The following is a 21,616-nucleotide window of genomic DNA, read 5'->3' as shown; positions in this document are numbered from 1 at the left end:
CTGCTGCCCACCAAAGACCAAGTAGTAAGGCAGTTCACAGAATCACGGAGGTTGACATCCAGTCCAATGCCCCGCTCAAGCAGTGCCACCAAGAGCTGGTTGCCCAGGACCGAGTCCAGATGACTTTTGAATATCTCCAAGGATGGAGGCCCTGCCACCTCTCTGGGCAACCTGTGCCAGTGCTAAGTCACCCTCACAGTGAAAAAGTGTTTCCTGATGTTCAGAGGAACCCTTTGAACTTTTGGATTGTGCCCATTGCCTCTGGTCCTGTCACTGGGCACCACTGAAAAGAAACGGTCTCCCTTATCTTCATTCTTTCCTTTCAGGCATTTGTGTACTTTGATAAAACCCCCTGAGCCTTCTCTTCTCCAGGCTAAACAGTCCCAGTTCTGCCAGCCTCTCCTGAAGGATGCTGCAGGCACTTCGCAATCTTTCTCCAGCAACTCCATGTCTTTCCTGTGCCAGGGAGTTCCGAACTGGACACATCAGTGCAGATGCAGCCTTGCTGGTGCTTCCCTCAACCTGCTGGTAACACCGTGCAGGAAGCTCAGCACATAGGTTGTGAAGTGTGTAGCCTAAAATAAGAAATGGAAACGCAATAGAATAACAGAGATTAGGGAATGAAAAGGAAGCATTGTCTGTCTGTCCTAACTTCAGGACAGGTGCAGATACCTATGTGTAACAGATGTGCTGAATCCCACCCAAAACTACACTGAGGTATCTGCATGTGGGCAATGGCCAATATTCAGCTGAGTGGCTGTAAGTGGCTTAATTTGAGATATAAGTGTCTGCTTTCTACTGACTGTATTGACTTGCCCTCCTCTGTGGTGGGAGGTTAGACACCTTGCTCGTGTCTACACAGCTACATGTAAAGACATGACAACTGACCAAGCTGACAACACTTACTCATACATCAGTCAAAGTATCTGAGAAGAAAATTAGTTGATTCATCTGGCATACAGGGAATGTTAGTGTGGAAGTGGGGTTGTAATTTGGGGAGGAGAGAGATGCAGATATTTTCAATTCTGGAAGAAGGAGAAAGTAGTGGAAAAGGAGGGGAGAAGATAATAATGTGTCAGAAGATACCTTCTCTTCTGCATTCTGAGATCCTGTAGAAAAATTGATTTTAGTTTTCAGTTTGTATTTCACTGCAAAATTTTCAGTTTCTCTCTCAGATCTGAGGAAGAGTTTGTGTTCCCAAAACCTGGTGTACTTTGTCAATTGTGCCAGCTGGTTCAGTAAGAGGTAGATTGCTTCTGTCAAGCTTTTCTAGCCTGTACATGTTCACTGTCATGGCTACAACGTTACCATTGCATGGAGGGGGAATCTGTGAGACTACTTCAGCTGTGTGCGCACTTTGGAGACAGCCACCATAGCATGAGTCACATCTTAGCGGTGCCCATTGCTCTTTTTTGACTATGAAACCAACTTTAAACAAGCAGCTCATACGTGGGCTTTTAAATTATTGATGTCTGCCTTGGGGCAGATGAGTCCAATCACGATCTTTTATGTAAAGAGGTTTGGTTAACGTTATGATGACGATCACCCGCACAACTCAAGCAGAGGCCCAAGGGAACCTATACTTAGGTTACAAGCACAAGATAAGAATAGATGTACTGTGCTGAAATGGCAGTACAGTCGTGCTTGCACATACACGAAGGATGGTTGAAATCTAGTAATGATTGCACCCAACCAATGAAGATAGCATTGATGGACTCTGAAGAAAAACAATTCAAGGTATCTGGGAAAATAATGATCTCTGTCAACTGGGAAGAAAAATTGAAGAGAATTCGTATGTTATTATTATAATCATATTTTTCCATCAAGCTAACTATTGTAAAAGGCTCTTTATAATATTATTAACTATTTCTGCAAAGAAAACCCAAGGAAAATAATCTGCTTTTGTACAGTTACATTGCAGTTTATAACTACAAGTTGAAAATACATGTGCAGTGGTTTTATTTGTTGGGTGGTTTTCATGTGATCTCTCTTGGTTTGATGAATGTTTCTCTAATCAAGGTAAATGCAGAATCTTGACACAAACTTTAACCTCTTGTTTTGATTCTAGTCGTATAGAATTCAGAACGTACTAAGGATAAAGCAGATAAAATAGGTCTAAGAATGTCACTTCACCGTAAGAATACTGGCATTTGCTTTCAGTTTGTTGGGATCTGAAAATTGCAAAGTCTTGAATACCTATGATAAAAAAATTTAAATTACTCAGAACAAAATAATTGAGTATTTGCTGTCAAATTCTCACCATTAGGGAAAATAATTTTCAACGTCATTTTCTATACTAATCTGCCTACTGTCTTTTCCATTTGCTTTCCTTTTTTAAATGTTAATCAAGTACAGTGGTTTTAAATATCTCAGTTTAGTAGTGATGCATATGTCTTTGTCGTGTCAAATATTGGAGAGCTTCCATGTTTGGTTTACCTAATGTAAAAGAGAAACTGCAGCTACTTCCTTTTTCTGAAAAGTGTACAACTTTGGAGGGACATGAGGGAAGGAGAGGGGAAGTTGGCCTTTCTACAGGGGTGGGAAGAGGTTAGGAAACTTCATGTGAAGAACCTGTAGTAAGTAATGATGTTAAGAAACTGAAAATATGTCAGCACTCTTTTTTCTGCAGAGTACCAGACAGTTTCCAGCACACTCCATTTCCTCTGCTTAGCATTTTGGCTCACACAATATGGTGGCTGGGGTTGCAGGTTACGATGGTGTGAATAACAGAACACAACTAAGATGTGTTTTATGTTGCCAGCTAAAAATTCTGCATTCTAACAATGTGAATTTAGCTGCGATGTCTTCTCCTTAGTGAGTTTTTAGAGGCTAAAATACCCTGCAGACACATTGGTTTGTGGAAATCTTTAGTCTCATGTACAGTGCTGAAGTTAGGATATAATGAGATCGTCTTGTCTTCATTGAGTAAACAAAGTTGGTTTACTTTCTTAAAGACTAGAAATTCACTACGTCTGTAACAAAAATGGTGTAAAACTTTAGTTTAGTTTATACTTTGCTGAAGCTTGTTTTGTTTTGTTTGAAATTATATATATCAAGTTCTGCATATGAACCAGCTAAAGAGGAAGTTCTTTGGAAATACTTGATATTAAGATGGCTGTATGACACTAAACCAGACTGACTCACGAGACCTATTTTAACTACAGATGTCTCCACTCTGGGCTTATTGGAAACATGCAAATAGGTAGCTCTTCCTCACTAGATGAAATTTCTTGAAAATCTTAAAACTGAGCACAGCATTTCTTATACTTCCATCTAATAGCTTTATCACTGGAGTAATAAGTCAGGGCAGAGAGGAAGGGGAGTGGCACTGAAATACCAACAGAGGTGGAGATGTCAAGGTGGAAAGCCTGGTGCTCCGCACAGCTGAGTCTGTCCTTCAATTTGCTTATACTTGTGAAGAACTGCAGTCTCACATGGTTGCTCTGAATGATTACTGGTCCACAGTAAGTTTCTTGACAACACTCTGTAGCAGATAAACTTCCTTTCTGCTAGTCCTGCGCACTTTTGTCTTGTTCCTTCACCAGGTGCTCTTTATTTTAGATTTTGCTGTGAATTTTACATTGTCAGACTTCTCACCTTCCTGCTCTGCGAGCACAGAAGTCCTCATGTTTGGGTTATGCAGTCAGTTTCTGTCCAAGGCAGAACAGGGAAGGGTCAGGACACCAGTCTGCTGTTGAGGAGCAGCAAGGAGAGAGAAGGTAACAGCCCACTGCCACTGCTGCATTGGCTATAGAGCAGGCATGCTGCTCCAGTGAGCTCATTTAGCTGGGCAAGCCTGAAGGAGTTTGAGGGTTTGTTGTGTCTGAGTCTCACACACAGTGCTAAGTGCCATTCTCCATTTTAACAGTGTCCATAAACTTTTAGCCTTATAAAGCTTTTTCTTCTGATTAAATGCTCTGGAATGACTTACTTTCTACAGCTGCCTGAAAGGAGCTTGTAGTGAAGTGGCTGTCTGTCTGTTTTCCCAAGCAGCAAGAGATAGGAGGAGAGGAAATGGCCTCAAGTAGTGCCAGGGGAAGTTTAGATTGGATGTTAGGAAAAATGTCTTCACCTAAAGGGTTGTCAAGCATTGGAACAGGCTGCCCAGGGAAGGGGTGGAGTCACCATCCCTGAAGGTATTTTAAAAGATGTGTAGATGTGGCACTTAAGGACATGGTTTAGTGGTGGGCTTGGTAGTACTGTTAGGTTAATGGTTGGAGTTAATGATCTTCAGGGTCTTTTCCAATTTAAATTCTTCTATGACTTGCTGTCTCTACAGAGAAAGATACGAGAATGCTTTTACTGATGCAGCTACTAGTTGTTGTTTGCAGTACACTTTCCCGTCTAAGACAAACAAGTCCCAAAGTACTGACACTAAACACATGCTGCTGCTATCTCTCTGCTGTTTCCATCATGAGTTGATAAGAGAATGGTTCTGTTTGTGGTTAATGTGTTCAGACACGTGTCAAGATTTGTCATACATTCAGGGAGATGTAGATTTTCCTATCACCGCTTGCTTTGTTTTGTTCTTGTGACTTTTTGAACCCGCTCAAGGTTTAGGTTACCCTGAAAACATTAGACCTTAACAAAGGACTGTAGGTGATAAGAGTGGGCAGAGATCCATAGCTGGGAGGGACATTTGGAAGAAGTGAGGGAATGCTGGTGTGACGTTGGACAAAGTATTTTGAGCTGGAGCACTGTTTCCCTGCTTGGTTACACCTGTGGAACCAGGAATGCAAAATCCCTGGGACCAAAGAGGGACCCTGGCTCCATAGCCTAACAATATGGGGTGGGAGACAGGAAGATAATTTATAGTTGTGGTGTTGCTTGTGCATTTTGCATCTAAGAAATCATCAGATTAAATGTACACATAGCATTTGCAACCTGGTTTAGTAATTCTTGCTCCCAAAAAAGTGACCTTCCTGGTAGCCCTACAATTTAGGTTTTCTTGAGCGAGGAGCCTATCTACATAACTCTCTTGGGACTGGGTGGTTAGCTTCTGAGGGACCTTCTTGCTCCATAGATATCTCAAGTACTTCATACCAAAAGTAGATGAATTACAGAAGTGATGTGAATTTTCCTCCACTTATTATTTAGTGATTATAATTCTACCTTAGTTTCCAGTTGGTGTGCGCAAGTTTTGGCCGTGGGTTTACAGTCATCTGGAACAGTTTCACTAAAGCTGAGGTCATGAAGAAGCTTCTGTTGCAGCACCCCATCATTCCTGGAGTCCAGTCAGGACCTATCCTTGAATATTGAAAAATTTTGTTAAAGGCAGCCTTCACTAGGATGCCAGAGATTATGGCCTTCCTCTTAACCCATCCCATTTACCTCCTTTCTCATAGCCCGAGAAGATTGAAGGGGGTTAAGGGTAGTTTAAACTGTACTTTCTCATTTTAGAATGTTATCCTGTGTTTGCTGTTACATCCAACCCTGAGAACAGTCATAAAATGAAAGTAGAATAAAATGAAAATCAGTGTGTCCCAAAGCAGAATGTATTTTTGCTAAAAGTCTCAATATCACTGGATAAGTAACAATAACCTTGTAAATAATCTGGAAAATATCCCCCTCCCAAAGAATGTTGCATTTTCCTATACTGCCTCCCTTTGTACATGCAGCAATACGATGACACGTTCATACAAATGTCAGCAAGATAAAATAAATACCCTCAAATAAATAGCCCAGATGTGGAGTTTCTACATTGCTTCTAGCCTAATTGCATTGTTTGGGTATGTTGATGGATTTTTTTTATTTTTTTTTTGGGGGAGGGGGGTGTTGTATCTCTTCCTCTTCATTTCACTCTGTTGCCATAGCATAATTCTTGTGGCATAACAGACAGTAAATAGTCACTGAATATACTGAAATGTGGCATAAAGCAGAATGCAGACCTCAGAGTCTGTGCAAGAACTTTGGCCTTCCTGCTGGGATACTTTGGGCTCAAGTGCTAGAGCTTCATAATGGGATTTAAAGTGATGGTTGAGTGATGGCTGTGGATCATTTATGTGACATATGGATTTCTGTTGCTCCTCCTGAATCTGAAATGAAATCACGCCGCAAGGCAAGCATGAGTGTGAACGCAGGAAATGATTTTTTTTTTAACAGGTGGGAGAAGAGCATCGCAAAGCCTGGGTTTTTCAGCATCACAGGTTTTAATGAACTGGGTTTTGAGCATTTTTTAATCCTAGAAGGTAGATGGAATCCTTTTGGAAAAAATCTGTGCATACTCTTCAATTTAACTTCAAATCAGCTGTTTTGCCTTTGTTATTACTGGAAGGAGAGACTTGGGTGGGGAGGGCAGAAGCCTGGAGAGGGTTGTTTTTTTTAAGGAGTGGTTGCAATGCTTCAGCATCCTCAAGGGCAGCTTTAATCTTCTCAGCTTAGCATGCAGTTCCTTTACTAGAAATTAAAGTTTTGCTCTAATTTTGACCTGTTTGAGAAATGGTCCCCTTGGTTTAGTTACAAATTCTGAAACAAACAAACAAACAAACCCAAGCAGCTCTCTGAGTCACACACAATGCAGTACACAGATTTAAAAAAAGTAATAGTCTTTAGTTAAGAGGAAGTTGGAGGTAAAGAAATCCCCTGTTCTTCTCCGATTCTTGACTGAGAACTCTGGGTAAATACAAGAAAAAGGGTTTTAAAAAACAGAAAGACCAGCGGCTAACTGCAACCTAATACAAAGTAAAATGGGTATAGTTAAGGTTTTTTGGGTTTTTTAACATTTTATTTTTGTTTGTAGGTTTCTGGGATTTGCTACAATAGCAGTGTATTAAAAGTTCATAGAATTCTTTGTGTGCCCAGCTGGGTAGCGAAGCTGTTTTCTTGGACTCTTGAACCAATCTTCTCATCTGCGGAACCAACGAACGAAGTCCGAGTGGGAATGGGAGCAACAGTGGACATCCAGAGGCAACAGAGAATGGAGCTACTGGATCGTCAAATCATGATGTCTCAGGTTGCCCAAATGAGGCGGCAAAGGCAGCAGCAGGTATTGGTATACATTCTGTAAGGATTATATTAAGTTACGGGAAAAGTACCTTTTTGATTCATATTTCTTTTGTGGTTCCTGTTTCTTAAAAATAATAATGTCTTTCTTTATTCTTCTCCATCAGTCTTTCATGCCCTGGTGTACTGCTAATAGCCCTTTAAGTGTTTTATACAGCTTTTATATGTTAAAACTGCTTCACAAGAGGTAAGCAGAATGGCAGACAATCCTGTAAGGAGATCAGTACTTTCGGCATTCTTGCACCACAAATGAGGCAGAAAGGTACAGTGATTGCCTTTTGCTGGTCTTTAGTAAGAGCCATTGTAGAAAGTTAGGAAGTCAGAATGCTCCTGACTCTCCAGAGTATTTGTATTGCCAGCATCCTTTTCAGAGAGGTTGAAAATTGTCTGTGTAACTCCCTTTTTTGCAGATGTACTTTGAATAAGGCTTGTTTCTTTGAAGAAAGGGCAGACATTAAATTCTCTAACTTTCTTACAGAGGTCAACCACAGGGGATTTCTCTTTGCTGCACTTAATGCTCTTGTTTTATTTCCTTATTGAACAGAACAGCAGAACCTTTTTTATTTTCTCTGTTTTAGTTAAAACAGCAAATGCAGTTGTTCATATACATTGCATTGTAGAGCAGTAAAACAAGGCAGTTGGTGTCTCAATTCACTTTTTCCAGTATCATAGGTGTATGTGTTACTACTCTGTCAAACCTAGCGGACAGCATAGGCCTTTCATTGCTCTATGTGAACAAAATTGCTTGTAATTTAATTACAGCCTCACAATTTGAGGCCTTTACTGAGTTTCCTCTGCCAGAAACATAGATCTGTACTGATACATAAGTTCTCATTGTGTTTGAGGTAGTGTAGCACAAGTAGGTATAGCTATGTTACTGTTAATATGTTGCCATAATTAGAGGTGTGATGGCATAAAGCTTTGGCCAGCAACTGGAATATGAATCTTTGTTTCCAGTCCCTGATAACATAATTCTCTTTTTCTTGATATCTTAACATTTCAATGGGATGAAATTGTTCCTCAGGTGGAAGATCTTCATCTCCTTTTCTCTACTCCCACTAGAACGTTAATCAGTTTTAACTTAAGAACTGAACTAGAAATTACTCAGTTCTTGAACGTTGCTGTTGTAATAGAAAATGAATTGAAAGTGTCTGTTGGGCTACAAGCTGCTGTGAAGAGCGTAGCCAAGTTTCAACATTACCAGTTATGAAGGACAGTCTTCATAATCTATTTTTAATTCCAAATAGTGGTAAATAAGTTCAGAATGGTAAATTATAAAAGAAGAGTTGATAACATTTTCTTCTCATCTTCTCCTTTCCTTAGGTTATGAACATTGAAAGTGGAAAAACGTCTTTTCATGTTCGACTTCAAATAGAGTTCATTAAAAAGGTGGAGGGGTTTAAGTAAAATAAATGAGCATTGTTTGAACAGCAGTGAGATGCTTCCCTTTACAAGTTGCTGAAACACTTTCAAGTTCTCTTCATGTTTGGCCTTTAATTGAGCACAGCTTTTACTTAACTGACAGTGCTCATCTGTGAAACCAGCGATCAGGAGGTGATGGGATCAACGTAGGACTCTTTCAAAGAGGCTCTTCAGAAAAGATGTCATGAAAGCTTTTGGCCAGCCTTTTTTAATGACTCACTCACAGAATTTACTGGCTATCAACTAAATCGCAAAAAGCATCAATCACAAATGTTGAGATGTAGTGGTAAAAATGAAAAGCAAGCCAATTTCAATCTCAATAATATTTAAAAAGTTGAAAACTATCTTCTGAATTGCTGTACTTGGGCAATTCTTTTGCCCTTAGAGGCTTGGAAAGGTATAATTTGGAAACAGTGGAGTTGAACAGCTCACGTTATGAGTGGAATTTAGATGATAATTTTACATGTGGGAGGGAAGCTGACAAAAGACTGTAGATTAGTTTCTTAGAGAGTTTTTTTGTGAAACTGAAAATAATAAAAGCTCCAAAGTATATATCAGTCATCAAATAGAGCTTTGAATTATATTCTGTATTATATTCTCTATTTCTGGAGTCCCAGTATGGTATCTGTAGGTAATGTGCCATAGGTGAGATAAATCAACATTCTCTCTCCTGCTTTCCATTTTGTTTGGCGAGGGAAGTGAACTTTAACTTTCCTCGGCATGCTGTACCACAGTAATTTTGTTTAGCTGCCCCTTGAGAAGGTGCTCTCTCATTCCTCCTACTCCTTTACTCCTCATCTATTTGAGAAAAGAGACAATGCAGTTTCCCTGCATATCAGCAGCTTTATGGAAGGGGAACACAAGAGCATTATAGGTGGTTTTAATGGTGCTTTACAGAAAGTATTTTTTTTCTGCTCATTGAGCTCTTCTGTCCAAAGCAGAATTCACTTTGGATTCTTTCTCCAAAAAAAATCACCTCACCAACAAACAACCACCTCAGAATTTCTTTGCTGGCAACGCTTTGAGTTTTACCTTTCCCAGTCTCTATAGCTGAAACGTTCTGGTCTGGAGGAGCCTGAAGCACGGAGCGGTGCGTGTGAGTGCTGGGCTGTCAGACACCCATAACTTCGAGGAGTAGGTTGAGTATGTGGTAGAATTTAAATATAAACCACCAGCTTCATTACTTGATGTACCTCATCTTAGCCCTTAAATGTTCAGTGGTACTGTGTCTGAATATGTTGTTAGAAACTGAAAAAATTGTCTTACGTTGCTAGTTTCTCAGAGGGCTGTGGTTACATGGTGACTGATTTTTGTCTTGGTTTCTAGTTGTTGTGGATACAATCCTTAAACAGATGGTAGTGTGCATATTGAAAACTTTTTGTTCTTTTTTTTTTTCTGCCACAGATAATCCAGAGAAATTATGAACTATGCACTTTTTGAGCCAGCAGAATAAAATCTGTGCCATGTTCCCTCAAAAAATAGCAGCTTGCTATTTTGTTACTGCTTTTAAAATGTTAGATTTCTAGTTCTTTTCTTTCCCACTCTTGTCTACTTTTCCAATGTAAATAATTTATCTTATTTTTTCCCTCATTAATCTGATCTCTTTTTCCCCTTCATAATCCCTTTCACATTTTCATTCCCCACTATGCCAGCTTCCTCCCACATTTTCATCATCGCTTTCCCTTCATCTCAGTTGTTTCCTATACTATGTGTTTGCTCCTGAACAAAATCTTTCTCTGCTTTGAGGCAAGTTCTCTCCCACCACGTCTCACCACCAGTAACCACTTGCTGATGCATCATGAACCTCGTAGTATTTTATAATATTTGAAGGATAGATGCCTCTCTTGTTCAGAACAAGATATAGTTGAGGTCTTTGGGCCCTATTTGTATCCTTTCGATATTGTAATGTCAATTAACATTTTGGTCTTCCTCTCCTGACTTCTATGTCTTGATCTCTTTCATTTCCCAGCATTTTTCTGAAGTTTATCTATCTGTAACCCAAATGAAAGCCCTGGTGGGAAAAAGGAAGCAACTGCTGCATCTGTGCAGCAGTGTGGTAGCAGGGAGTCAACTTGACTTTCACTTCCTAGTGAGAAGCGTGGAGGGAGGCTGGCAGACAGCCACACTGCAAATAGATAAGGGAGGAGTCTGTGCCTAGGTATTACTGACAATGCTGTTAACACTGAAGACAGATATGTGCAAGATGGTGGAAAGTTGCACAAAAGGTGGTCTGCGCCTTCTGTTGGCAACTACCACTTCTTTGAGTGCTCATTGCTGTGCCCATTCAGGGGGGTGATGTGAACCTCAGTCCCTTCATGTTTAAAACATGCTTTGTTTATCCACAGAACGTTTACTCTTCATTCGTGCTGAGCATGTTAAAGACACTGCTTCTTGATTTCTCTTAAGTTTCTTGGCTCGGAGAAGAGCTTCATCAGGTTGTTCCAGACTCTGTGATAAACCTACAGCCATATATGAAAATCTTCATTACCTCTTTTCTGTCCCATCCTCCACTTTAAGGTTATTTTGTGTTTTCCCTCTTGTCTTTCTGTTCTTCTGTCCCAACTGCCACTATTCTTCAGTAAGGCCAGACTCTCCTTTGATTCATATCACATGGCATCTCTGTATGAGATTCTTCTGCTTGCAGAGACCAGACTTCTTCTATAACAATGTGACTTCCTCTAATTGTTCCTTCATTGGATGTCTTTCTCCTGGGACGCTGGAGAGATGCTCTGTGGGGAGGCACACTGAGTGTCTTTATCGTTATGAGAAGCCTCATATCCTGAGAAATGTGCAAGTTTCACATATTTTCAGCTAAGGCCTGTGAGGCTAGATTGCTGATTTACCTTCTGGTTATGTCTAAGCGGTAAACTCCTGACCTTGGAAAAAAAATAGATTAATGGAGCGAAGACTTTCCTGGCACAAGAATTCTTCCTTGGGAATGGTATCCTCATTCACAGTGGCAGAAAAAAGTCCCTCAGTGAATATATTCCCAGACAGCCCATTTCTGCTTTCTCAAAGAAGTATAAAAACCAGACCTGAGCATATTCTTTAGCTCTCCCGTTGGCCATTTTGGCAAAGTCTTCTCGAATAACTTCAGAAGTTTGAGTACTAATAACAGCTCCTTCAAACAGACGTTTTGAACCCTGAAGACCTTCTGCAATCTTTATACATTGCCAGATCCATATAAACTCCTGCTCTCACAGCCAGGACTCTGGATGGAAGCAGCTTGTTTGTCCTGCTTCACAGATGTACGTATTATTGTCAGGAAGGAATCTACCAGACTGCTTTACCTGAATAAATGTGTGAGATTTTCAGCCAAGCGCTACACAAGGTCTCTTTCTCTAATTACATATCCATTCCAACTACTGTGTGTTACCTAAGGCTACTTTGGGATTTTGTGACATAATTGAACAGAGACAGCCTTTAGTAACCTCGCTATAAACTTAAAAGGCAACTATACATAGGGTACCAGTAGGATAAAAAAGTTAGTTGAACACAGACCCTTGAGATATGTGTACAAGAGTTGGCATCATATCTTTTAAAGAATTCTGTTAATTAAAGTGATTTATGGGTTCATTTCAGCCCATGAATGAAGCATGTATGCTGCGGCAATAGTAATTGTGGCTAAATTTAGACTCGATATTCCTTCATTTTCCCCTTCCTCTGCATTCCGATGTACATGTGTGGACACTCCTCAGGCCTTTTTTTGGAATCACAAGCAGCTTCCATGTTTGTAGAGAAAACAGTATCTTCTCCTTCAGACCTCAGTGAGTCTTAACTAATCCTTTGCTTTTCGGCACTCTTCAGATCTTTTTCAAATCTTGATTTATTCTCTGTCAATATATAGTAATTCTTCTTTGTGTTGAGAATAAGCCTATTTTTATTTCAGAAGGGAAGCTTTACTCTTAGAGGTAATTGAATATAAAAACTGTGTATACTACTGATGTTGGCATGTGTCAGCTCTGTGGTTTTTTTGCTGTTTGTTTTCAATAGCATTAGTGTAGCAGTTGATAATCTAGTGCTGTTTAGAGATTTCTGTTTTCTTTTTTTGAATAACTTTTTTCAAAGATAGGTGGGAAATTAAAAGTATTGAATTTCCAGGGTGCTGATCCAGGTAATGAACTGTTTATGCCTATTTCCTCTACAGACTACCACTTTCTTTCTCTGCCTTTTTCATGGAAATTGGCAATTCCACAAGCTGACAGACACTAACAGTACTAGTAGAATAAGCCAAATGTGTCTCATTAACAGGTGGTTGTCACAGTCAAAGGCTGACTGTCTCTGACTCCTACTCCTTGGTAGCACCCCATTTACACGTAGAATGATCATTTTTTTCTTGGACTGGAATTAGGAAATTGTTTTTCTGCCTGACTGGGCTTTCGGGCTATAACCTTTGAATTTGATTTAATATTTGTAGTCAATTTCCCTAGAGAAGCAGTGGTTGATACAGTGGTTGGACAACTTCCTAAAGCAAAATACTGTTTTATATCAAAGCAATTTTTTTTTTAATAAATGGAGTATGTTTATTCTCCTATGTGGTTGTTCCATATTCTCTTCCTCTGACAATTCAACTTGAGGCAGTTCCCCATCAGAAATCTCCTGGCGTACAAATCTCCCCAGGTATTTCCAGAGTATTTAGTTCTCTGTTGCCTGATCAATTCCTTTTTACAGAAGGCAAATTTCTTTGTAGCTGGACCTGTCTTTTCATTTCTAGCTTTGAACATGGGGCAAATAAGGCAAATCCAGTTTAAGAGCTGGCTGGTTACTGGATTCCTGAGCTGCTTCCATTGTCCTTCCAGTCTGCACTGAGACGGTCTCGATGGGTGGCCATTTCTTCATCCTAGCATCATCTTCCATAGCATCCAGTAAACAAGAAGCACGTAGTTCAGCCAGTAAGTGGTTCACAACTGCAGGCCGGTTTCACCGGTTGTTCCTTAATGGACTATCTTAAGAGGCACTGTGCTTACAAAAGTTTCACCAGTGTTGCAAGCGTCACACCTTGTATGGTGACTTTGGGATGTCAACAAATGAAAACCCCTCCTATTTGAAACCTAAGACAGAGCTTGAATCTTTATATCCGAAAATGGGATGCTGATCTGTTTTTTCCCCTACATCATCATAGACTAGCCCTTTATATACACACACTCAACTATGTGTTTATACTAGCGTGTTGGAGAATTTGGGTTTGTGTTTTCTTTGTGCCAAGTGTGTGTTGTCTCAGCTTGTCAAATCAAAACAATTTTGGAACTCTCATTTCTCACTCTTGTTTTGGCCTCTACCTCTTTGAAAAGGTTTGTGCACATGAGGTGAATGAAGGATTAGCTATCTAACCATCATGCTTTAATAACAGTCCACTGTCACCAGTTAACATCCAAAAAGCCATGTAGTAAGGGCCTCTGTTTTGTTTAACATGTCTAAAATGGAGATAACATTATTTCCTCAGGTACAGACTTAGTGTTCATGCTGATGGACCTGCCTTCAGCATTTGGGACAACACTGGACCCCACACATGCGATTATCTCACTCAGCAAGCGTTGAATGCCCAACATGAAAACAGCTCCATGTCATTCCTTTAAAATTCAGGTGGTCATTATGATCTACAGCTTTACCTCTCAGAAGGTGCTCACTTATAAAGATTAATTTTTAATAATGAGATCTTACTTTTCAGTATATCGCCCTGAGATTTCTGTGGGCAAAAAGTGACAAGCACCACTGCCAATAGCATAACACTGGTGTATGTTTTCAACTGATGTACTCGTGACCATATCTGTAATGTCACAGCATCAGCAAGAGCCCAGTTTGGATGAAGAGCAAGAGTGAAGCCATGAAGTTTGGAAAAGGAGGTGCTTTGGAAAGGTGTTTGAAGACTTGTCTCTACTGCCTAGGGAAGATCCAAATCCCCATTTATTAGTGCAAGCAAAGTCTTAGAATCCTGATCCATGCTTCCCTAATCTTAGATGAATGAACAACATCAGTTCTCAAAAATGCTGTCTTTCGTCTTCTGCTTGATACAAAATATTTTCTTCTTGGCATAGTGATCCATCACTTTCTGACTGAATTACTGCATTATGGCTGTACTGAAAAGGGAATGTTACTGTGATGCAGAGTTTGGTACGGAATAGGTATTTACCCTATTACCCAGTGGTCTACATGGCCAAGTGCTTGGGCATGCACAAGTACATGAGGAAGTGTTCACTGCTTTCTGCACCTCCCCTGAAGGCAGTAGCAGGAGCAGCCATTCCAACCTCACCTCAAGGAGTAGATGTGCCTGCCCATCAGCATTTCTGGCTTCTGTTACTATGAAGGCATCGTGCCTGTGCTGAAATCCCTTCCATTGTCTCTCTGGCAGCTTCAGAGGCCAGATTAAGGTGTTCCTCCTAGATTTCAAAGGAAATAGCTGATCTGGCTTCAGAAAAGACCACATGTGGATTTCTGAACTTCTGTGATACATGAGCTCCTCTGGGACAATGCAGGCATCAAAGTTCAGGATGCAGCAACTAAGAGCTGGAGACAGAGCCGCTTGGCTGAAGAGACTTGTCTGTAGGATAAATTTCCAGAGGAAATTGGAATAGCATTAGAAATTGCTGGAGTGCTTTCCTTGGTGAAAAATTCTTTCCATCATTAAGACCAATGGTCGTAACACTAATACTGTTATATTTATACCTCCTTTCAGAAAAAGGAAGTTATTAAAGTCACTAAGTTATTAAATAAAAAAGACTCAAGAGTTTTGTCCTCACAAAGAGGCAGGCTAGACATTTGAGTCAGCCTGTTGGAAATTGTACCATTGCCATTGAACTTTCTTATGCAGTGTCCAGGTACTGGGGCAGCAGGTGTCATTGTATCATTCATGGCTATGCTTTTTGTCTGTTTATATCATCAATATGTGCACTTTGGGGTCAATAATTTGTAAATACATATATATATATATGTCTGAAAAGCAAGTGTTTCTTACTTTCAGTACATAAGGTATTTTTTTAAATGAATCTTTATATGAAAGAAGTAAGACAGTATTTATGTCTGTACCAAGTAATGGCTCCTATGCAGAGTAGCAAACTTAAAAAATGTTACTTTAAAAGATGAAATGCAAAGCGATTTCCTTTTTTTTTTTTTTTTTTTTCTTCTTTCAGTGCGGTTGTTATGTTAAGAAAAGGTGAACAGGACAGATATCAGGAGGCGCTTCCTGTTTGTGCAAGCAGATGGCGAGTTGGCATTAACCATATACATGAGATAACATTATCAAAATATCTTAACCACATGCATCACTTCAAGAAGACTCTTATAAAGCATTTTCTTTCATTTTTTTAAAAATTAATCTAATTAAAATATGTGCAGATGTGACACTTAACTGCATATTTGTCAGTTGTCCATAGTACATTTTTAATTATCAAGTTTGGATAAGAAGTGCTTTTACAAAATATGCTGTGGCAGGTATGTATATGGGAAACAGGTAGAGCTGCTTTTCAGAAAGAGAGGAAGGAGGTTACGTGAAAAGAAATGACATAATTGGGGTTTTGGCAAGCTGTACCACCAGAGACATTTGCTAGCTCTAGACTGGTATGAACATCTCTTCCTTATTCTGTCGGAAAGGAGGATACTAAATAGTATTGTCCCAGACACCGTAAAAAAAAACCCAACCCAAACCAAAAAAAGACATCAAGGATGTGACCTCAATAAAGTACAACTTTAGTTTGTAAAGCCCTGGCAGCTCTTCAAGAATAAGTCACCGATATGGCATTTCTTTACAGCCTTTTCTGTGATGAGGAGCTGCCATTTTACCATTCCCTTAACCCAGTCCATTCTTAAATCTCATTCTTGAGTGATGTAAACTTGTGACCAGTTTGTCATCTTCCTATAACAGAAGTTCCAACATCACCAGTGTTCTCCTAATCCACTTACAGCAGATGTAAGTATCAGAGACCAATAAAATGGTCTCCTTGATCTGTTTGTCTCCCGTCAGGCAGTAACAAAGAATTTACAACCGATCAGTTCACCCAGTCTTTGCACTGCTAATACCAAAGGAAACTGAATTTTTCTTTCATTAAAAAATTACAGACTTAGGAGTAAGGGAGGGGGAAAGGGGAAAGGCTTATAGGCCTTTCTTAGATGTGTCCGTTACCCTTCTAGTCAGCTAATGATTGAAGCAGTCTTTTTGTCAAATGTTTTTTCTGATGACACTTGAAAGACCATGTTGTGGACAGAAATGAAGGCCCAATCACCATTTAGTATAAAGTATTTTTATGAATTATAGTCTGTAGGCTGATTTCTCAGTGCTTGTCTTTCTCTAGTAGTGTAGCAGTCTGGACTTCCAAAATGCAGATTCTGATTAATGCTTTGAAAACAAGTATGACAGCTGGCAATGGAGACCAGAAGTTCTTCATAGCATCCCACTGCAGGGATGGGGACCAGTGCGTGCAAGTTGATGGGAACCTTCTGCATCTGGACTACAATGAGCTCGGTGCTCGAGCCTCTCATCCTGCAGCACAAAGTGATGGAGTAATTAAATATGTAAAAAAAAAAAAAATCTATATTTTTGCTATAGTAAATCTTGCAGCATTCACACAATGAGACATGGAAATTTTGGATTAAGGAAGCAGATGTGAGCAAGAAATCTTACCTTTGTGTAGATAACTTGCTTTATAACGGCATGTCCCTGAGTACGGCTCTCTGTGCTGAGGATCACATCTGGTACAGTGCAGCTCTTCAGCCTTGGAGCAAACTTGTGTGAGAAAGAGCAGTGGTTAGAAATACCGGTGAGAAGCACTGGGAGTTGCTTTTAAGTTCAGGTCTTTGCCCTTGACTTGACTTGTAGGCTTGATCTTACACCTGCCTCCTGACTGTGGATTTACCTGGTGATCTGGACTTTTGGCTGACCATGGTTACTGTCACTGGACCTGCTCTGCTCTTCTCATTTGGATCCTGTAGAAACACACTGCATTTCAGTGGGGTCACTGCCTCTGCTTGCCTTGTTGTCACCCTTGGCTCTCATCTTGCCTTTCCTCTTGGGGCAGCACCTGCACTTGCTGCTTGCTGACACCTAAGATTCAGGTCAAATAAACGTTGCTGGAGTAATCTCAGTGCAAGATAGCCTGAGTCTGTCAGTTGTTGAAACTGGCTCTGGGTGTAAGAGGTTTAATGCATCCTCCTTATCTAGTCCTGAGTCACACCAAGTCCCAGCCTCCAAACCATTTAGTATTAAACTTAATTATTTTTTATAACAAGCCAACAAACCAGAATCACAGAAGAACTTCCTGGATTTCATTTAATGGAATAGACTGGCAGACACTTATCACTGAAGGTGCTGCTCAGGGAAGGAGCTTACCTCCTGGACTCTTGGTCATCCTCACTGCTTAATTATTAGCTTCTTTTCTGCCTCTGTTTTGGACCACTCCAAAGAGCTCTGTTATCTGGCTCCTGTGGAGGGTAAGGAGATGGATGTGAGCTCATCTGTGCTGTTGGGTACTGGTCCCAGGGTTCAAGTATATTGTGAATAGAAGAATTACTGTTTGCTGCTCTCCAGTAGGGACTCTCAGATGGCTTAGAAGCATCACTTAAATAAATTCATCAGATTGGATATCTTGATGTGAAATCCTCCTGACTTCACACAGAGTAAGCTTATTAACACAGTCAAAAACAACTGTAATAGAGCAATCATCATAAAATTATGAAGGGGAGGTCTGCAAAATAATTTCTGTGAGGCAAGGCAGAATACTGGTCTGGAAATATCCTTCTGCACATTTTTTAACTGGAATTTGCTTAATTTACTTAATTAAGACATTTTTTGCTCTTTGCTTTGGGTCAATTGAAAATCCACAGATCTTCACGTATTTTTGCTGTGATAGTAAAGTTGTCTGAAAGCCTTTACACAGTTGCCATCCACACTGGAAATCCACGACCTTGATCTCTGTCTTCTGTGCATGGGAGCCATTAGCTGCACTCCCTAATTTTTTCTTACCTTTATGGGATTGGTCACCAGCCCCGTAGTTTGTGCTGCAGTTCCCTAAATCTCTGCTCTTTGGAGCCTGACTTTGTGCATGTCTATCATGGAATTAGAGACAAGTCTGTGAGGAGAAACAATTTTCTTGCAGTTAAGCATCAAGAAGCATCATGTGCCTCTTTTTGGTGCAATTTGTAAAGTAGTACACACATGAGAAGCATTGGGATCAATCCTAAACATCAGTGTTCACGTTCCATTAAGAGTGCTTCAGCCTTTAATATTTATTCTGTTTTATGTTGGGTAGTTTTACCTCATTATCGTAGTTAAGAACGGATGGGCTGTGTTTGTCACAGTTTTCAAAGGTAATTGAAATATTCTGGGGGCAACTGAAAAAGATCTTCTCATGACTATTTTGAACAAATTTGTGTATCCTGTTATTTCTGGGAAAGGATTGGTAGTCTTCACATGGAACTCTTCTGAATACATCAGTCTATGGTTTATGAAGATACCTGCTGTAAACCTTCAAAACTAAATAGTTAACTTAGTAAGGAATCTGCATTTTTTTACTGAAAGTAATGAATTCTGTATCTATTAATTTAAAATGCATTGTCAGTTCAGGGTAAGACGGTAGACAAGCCTCTTTGTAGTGTTACGTGACAGCACACAGGACAGAAACCTGGAATAGGCAGTTCAGTAGTAAAGCTGAGGGCACAGCTGGAAAGGTGCATTTATTTCAGCCTTCAGATACACTGGAATACTGCTAAATTAAGGAATTTATTGTAGATTTTTGTATTTCATACACATCATTCTGTATGACTGCTAACAAAAAAATGTGTCATAGTTCTGTTAGCTTTCTTCAGTTCACCAATGTAATGCGAATGACCCTTGGAAGCATTATTTTTCTCCCCTTCAGGTCTTTTCAAAAGAAAAACCCAGCAAAGCACAGAATCACAGAACGTTAGGGATTGGAAGGGATCTCAAAAGCAGCATTAGTGTAGCATTCTTGCTGAACTATAGAACTTAGTAGACTTTTGGAAATTCAGTGTTAATAAATTAAAACTCAACTTAATTCTGAACTGGGGGGAAATTATAAATGGGGAAGTACAGGATGTGATTTTCCAAGACCACAGAGTAGTGGAGTGATGTCAGTAGAAGGTCTGAGATCCCTCTCTGGGTTTAAACTACAAACCAATTCTCCTTTTTACTACACTGCACTGTTTGGCCGACGCGAGACTTATATGGAATCCTTTGGTTAAAACCTCATGACTTTTAAGCAGATGTTCTATATCTATACAGTATGCAAACTAGAAATGTAGATGCGTAATCTCACTAACAGTGGAAACCATGTCTTGAAAACCGATGATGACTCCTAGCTATTGCACATCTTCACAGGGAAAAATGTGCTGTAGTATGTAAGGGACTGGAACAGTTTACAAGCCAGTGTTGCAAATCTCGTGACTCCCCAGATGCTTTTTGAAGTGTACAGTTGCACTGCCCCCTGTGGTGTCTGGGCTGGTTGGGTCTCCTCTGGAGAGAAAAGAAGAAAACAAAGGAAAGGGCAGGAAAATTAGATAAAGTTGGGGTTTTTTTTGTATAGGAGCAGGTTTAGTTGGTGCTGCTCTGATTGAGCAGAGAGGATTTAATGCTCTGGGGGTACATAAAGGCAGGAAGAGCCCTCGCTGAAAGAGAAAAGAAAAAACTCTCTTAAGAGGAAGGTCTTCTGACAAACAACAGTATAGAACTAAAATAGAGCAACTAGAGGAAGGAAGTCTGTGTCCTATATATACAGAAAGGGAGGGGGATCTTCTCCATAGTAACAGAGGGAGCAGGAGAGGAGGAAAACGACAACACAAACTGCAAAAGACATTTTAACAAATTGTATAGAAAATAGAGATTTGAGGTTTGCTCTTCTTCCCCTCTTGCAAGGGCCTGTGGTTTTGGTGTGATACAAAATCCCTTAAAAATGTTTGTTTAAATAAATGAGGATTAATTATTTCTGGACAACTATAAAGCTTGTGCTTTAGTATTTGCACTTTATATTCTACATGTCTTATTATTACAAGACTTGAAGCTTGGTTGTTAAAGTTTCAGTTCTATGATTTACACGATACCTGTGTTACTGCTGCATTTGTATTATTGCAACGTAGTTAGAAAATGTTTTGGCGCTGGAATAGGGCCAGATTTTGCAATAGTATTTAAACAAAACTTAGGTGATGTGATCTGTGTGTAACAGTGGCATTGGTGTCGCAGAAGTAATCACTTGCATGGAAATCACAGGTACTGCACTAAACCAAATCTTTCACAATGGATGTGAAACACCCTTTCCTCTTTCTATTAGCACTCTTCCTTTACAGTGATTACCCCTGATAACCAGTAGAGCAGTAACCAGTCCCAATTTTGACTTCATAAGAGACTGCAGCAGTTTTTGTTGTTTAAAATAAAGTATTTTACTCAAATGTTTGCCTTTCATATCAAGTGTATGATCTTTTTGTTTAAAAATCTCTAGTTCTCTGAGCAAAGACTGACGGCAGTGTCTGGTTTCAGGGTGGGATGATTAACTGGAATAGACTGTTTCCTCCTCTACGTCATAGACATAATGCGAATTATCAAGATCATCGCCCGTCTGAACAAGACACACCTCCACCTACTGAGGTTTCTGAAGAGCAGGTAGACATTTTTCTATTTTAAAATGGCATTTAAAAGCAGGTTGGGAATTACCTCTACTATTTTTTTATCTGTTGGCACAGTTTCTTAAATGTTCGCTATAGCAGCACAAATGAGAACATCAGATAACAGGCACAGTACAGAGACGGTGAATTGTCATTACCATCCAAACCAGAGTGAGAGATCAACTTGGGAGTTTTTGCTTTTATGTATAACTGTCTTTTGTATTTAAAGATTTAAAGAGTTTCACTAGTGGGGACTGTTCAAATCTGATAAAATACATGTTTCAAAGAAGGAAGAGCGACAAATAGATTTCATTATTTGTCTTGTTGACATGCAAGCTGTCCTTCACTGCAGCCTCAGGCTTAAGTTTCCAATTCAGTCACGTAAGTCTGTGGAAGTAAGGATGTTATGGCAGTCATGGACTGCAACACACGCTTGATGTAAAACTTGGATGCTTCCCTCAGTAATGGGGTTGACTTATTTCACAGGCTGATGCCACAGAGAAGTTTGTGTCTTCTCTACCAAGCATAGATTTAGACTTACTGTATAGACTGTTAGACTTTTAGACTTTTCTTGATAGTTTTATTCTCA

At 39.8% G+C, this 21,616-nt stretch overlaps 1 protein-coding gene across 1 annotated transcript in view; it reads left to right on the top strand.

Moving 5' to 3' along the window:
- The window catches only part of LOC104542017 (ubiquitin-associated domain-containing protein 2-like), a gene marked incomplete at its 3' end in the record, with an annotated part of 30,002 nt that extends 8,977 nt beyond the window's left edge, over positions 1-21,025 (top strand). Inside the window, exons 4-5 of the mRNA XM_010186195.1 lie at positions 6,740-6,985; positions 20,903-21,025. Coding sequence (XP_010184497.1) covers positions 6,740-6,985; positions 20,903-21,025 — 369 coding nt within the window. The remainder of the gene's footprint in view (positions 1-6,739; positions 6,986-20,902) is intronic.
- Between the last annotated feature and the right edge of the window lie 591 nt (positions 21,026-21,616).

Source organism: Mesitornis unicolor, unplaced genomic scaffold (assembly GCF_000695765.1).
Source record: "Mesitornis unicolor isolate BGI_N332 unplaced genomic scaffold, ASM69576v1 scaffold24240, whole genome shotgun sequence".
NCBI lineage: Eukaryota > Metazoa > Chordata > Aves > Mesitornithiformes > Mesitornithidae > Mesitornis > Mesitornis unicolor.
This window is presented reverse-complemented; position numbering and strand designations above follow the sequence as displayed.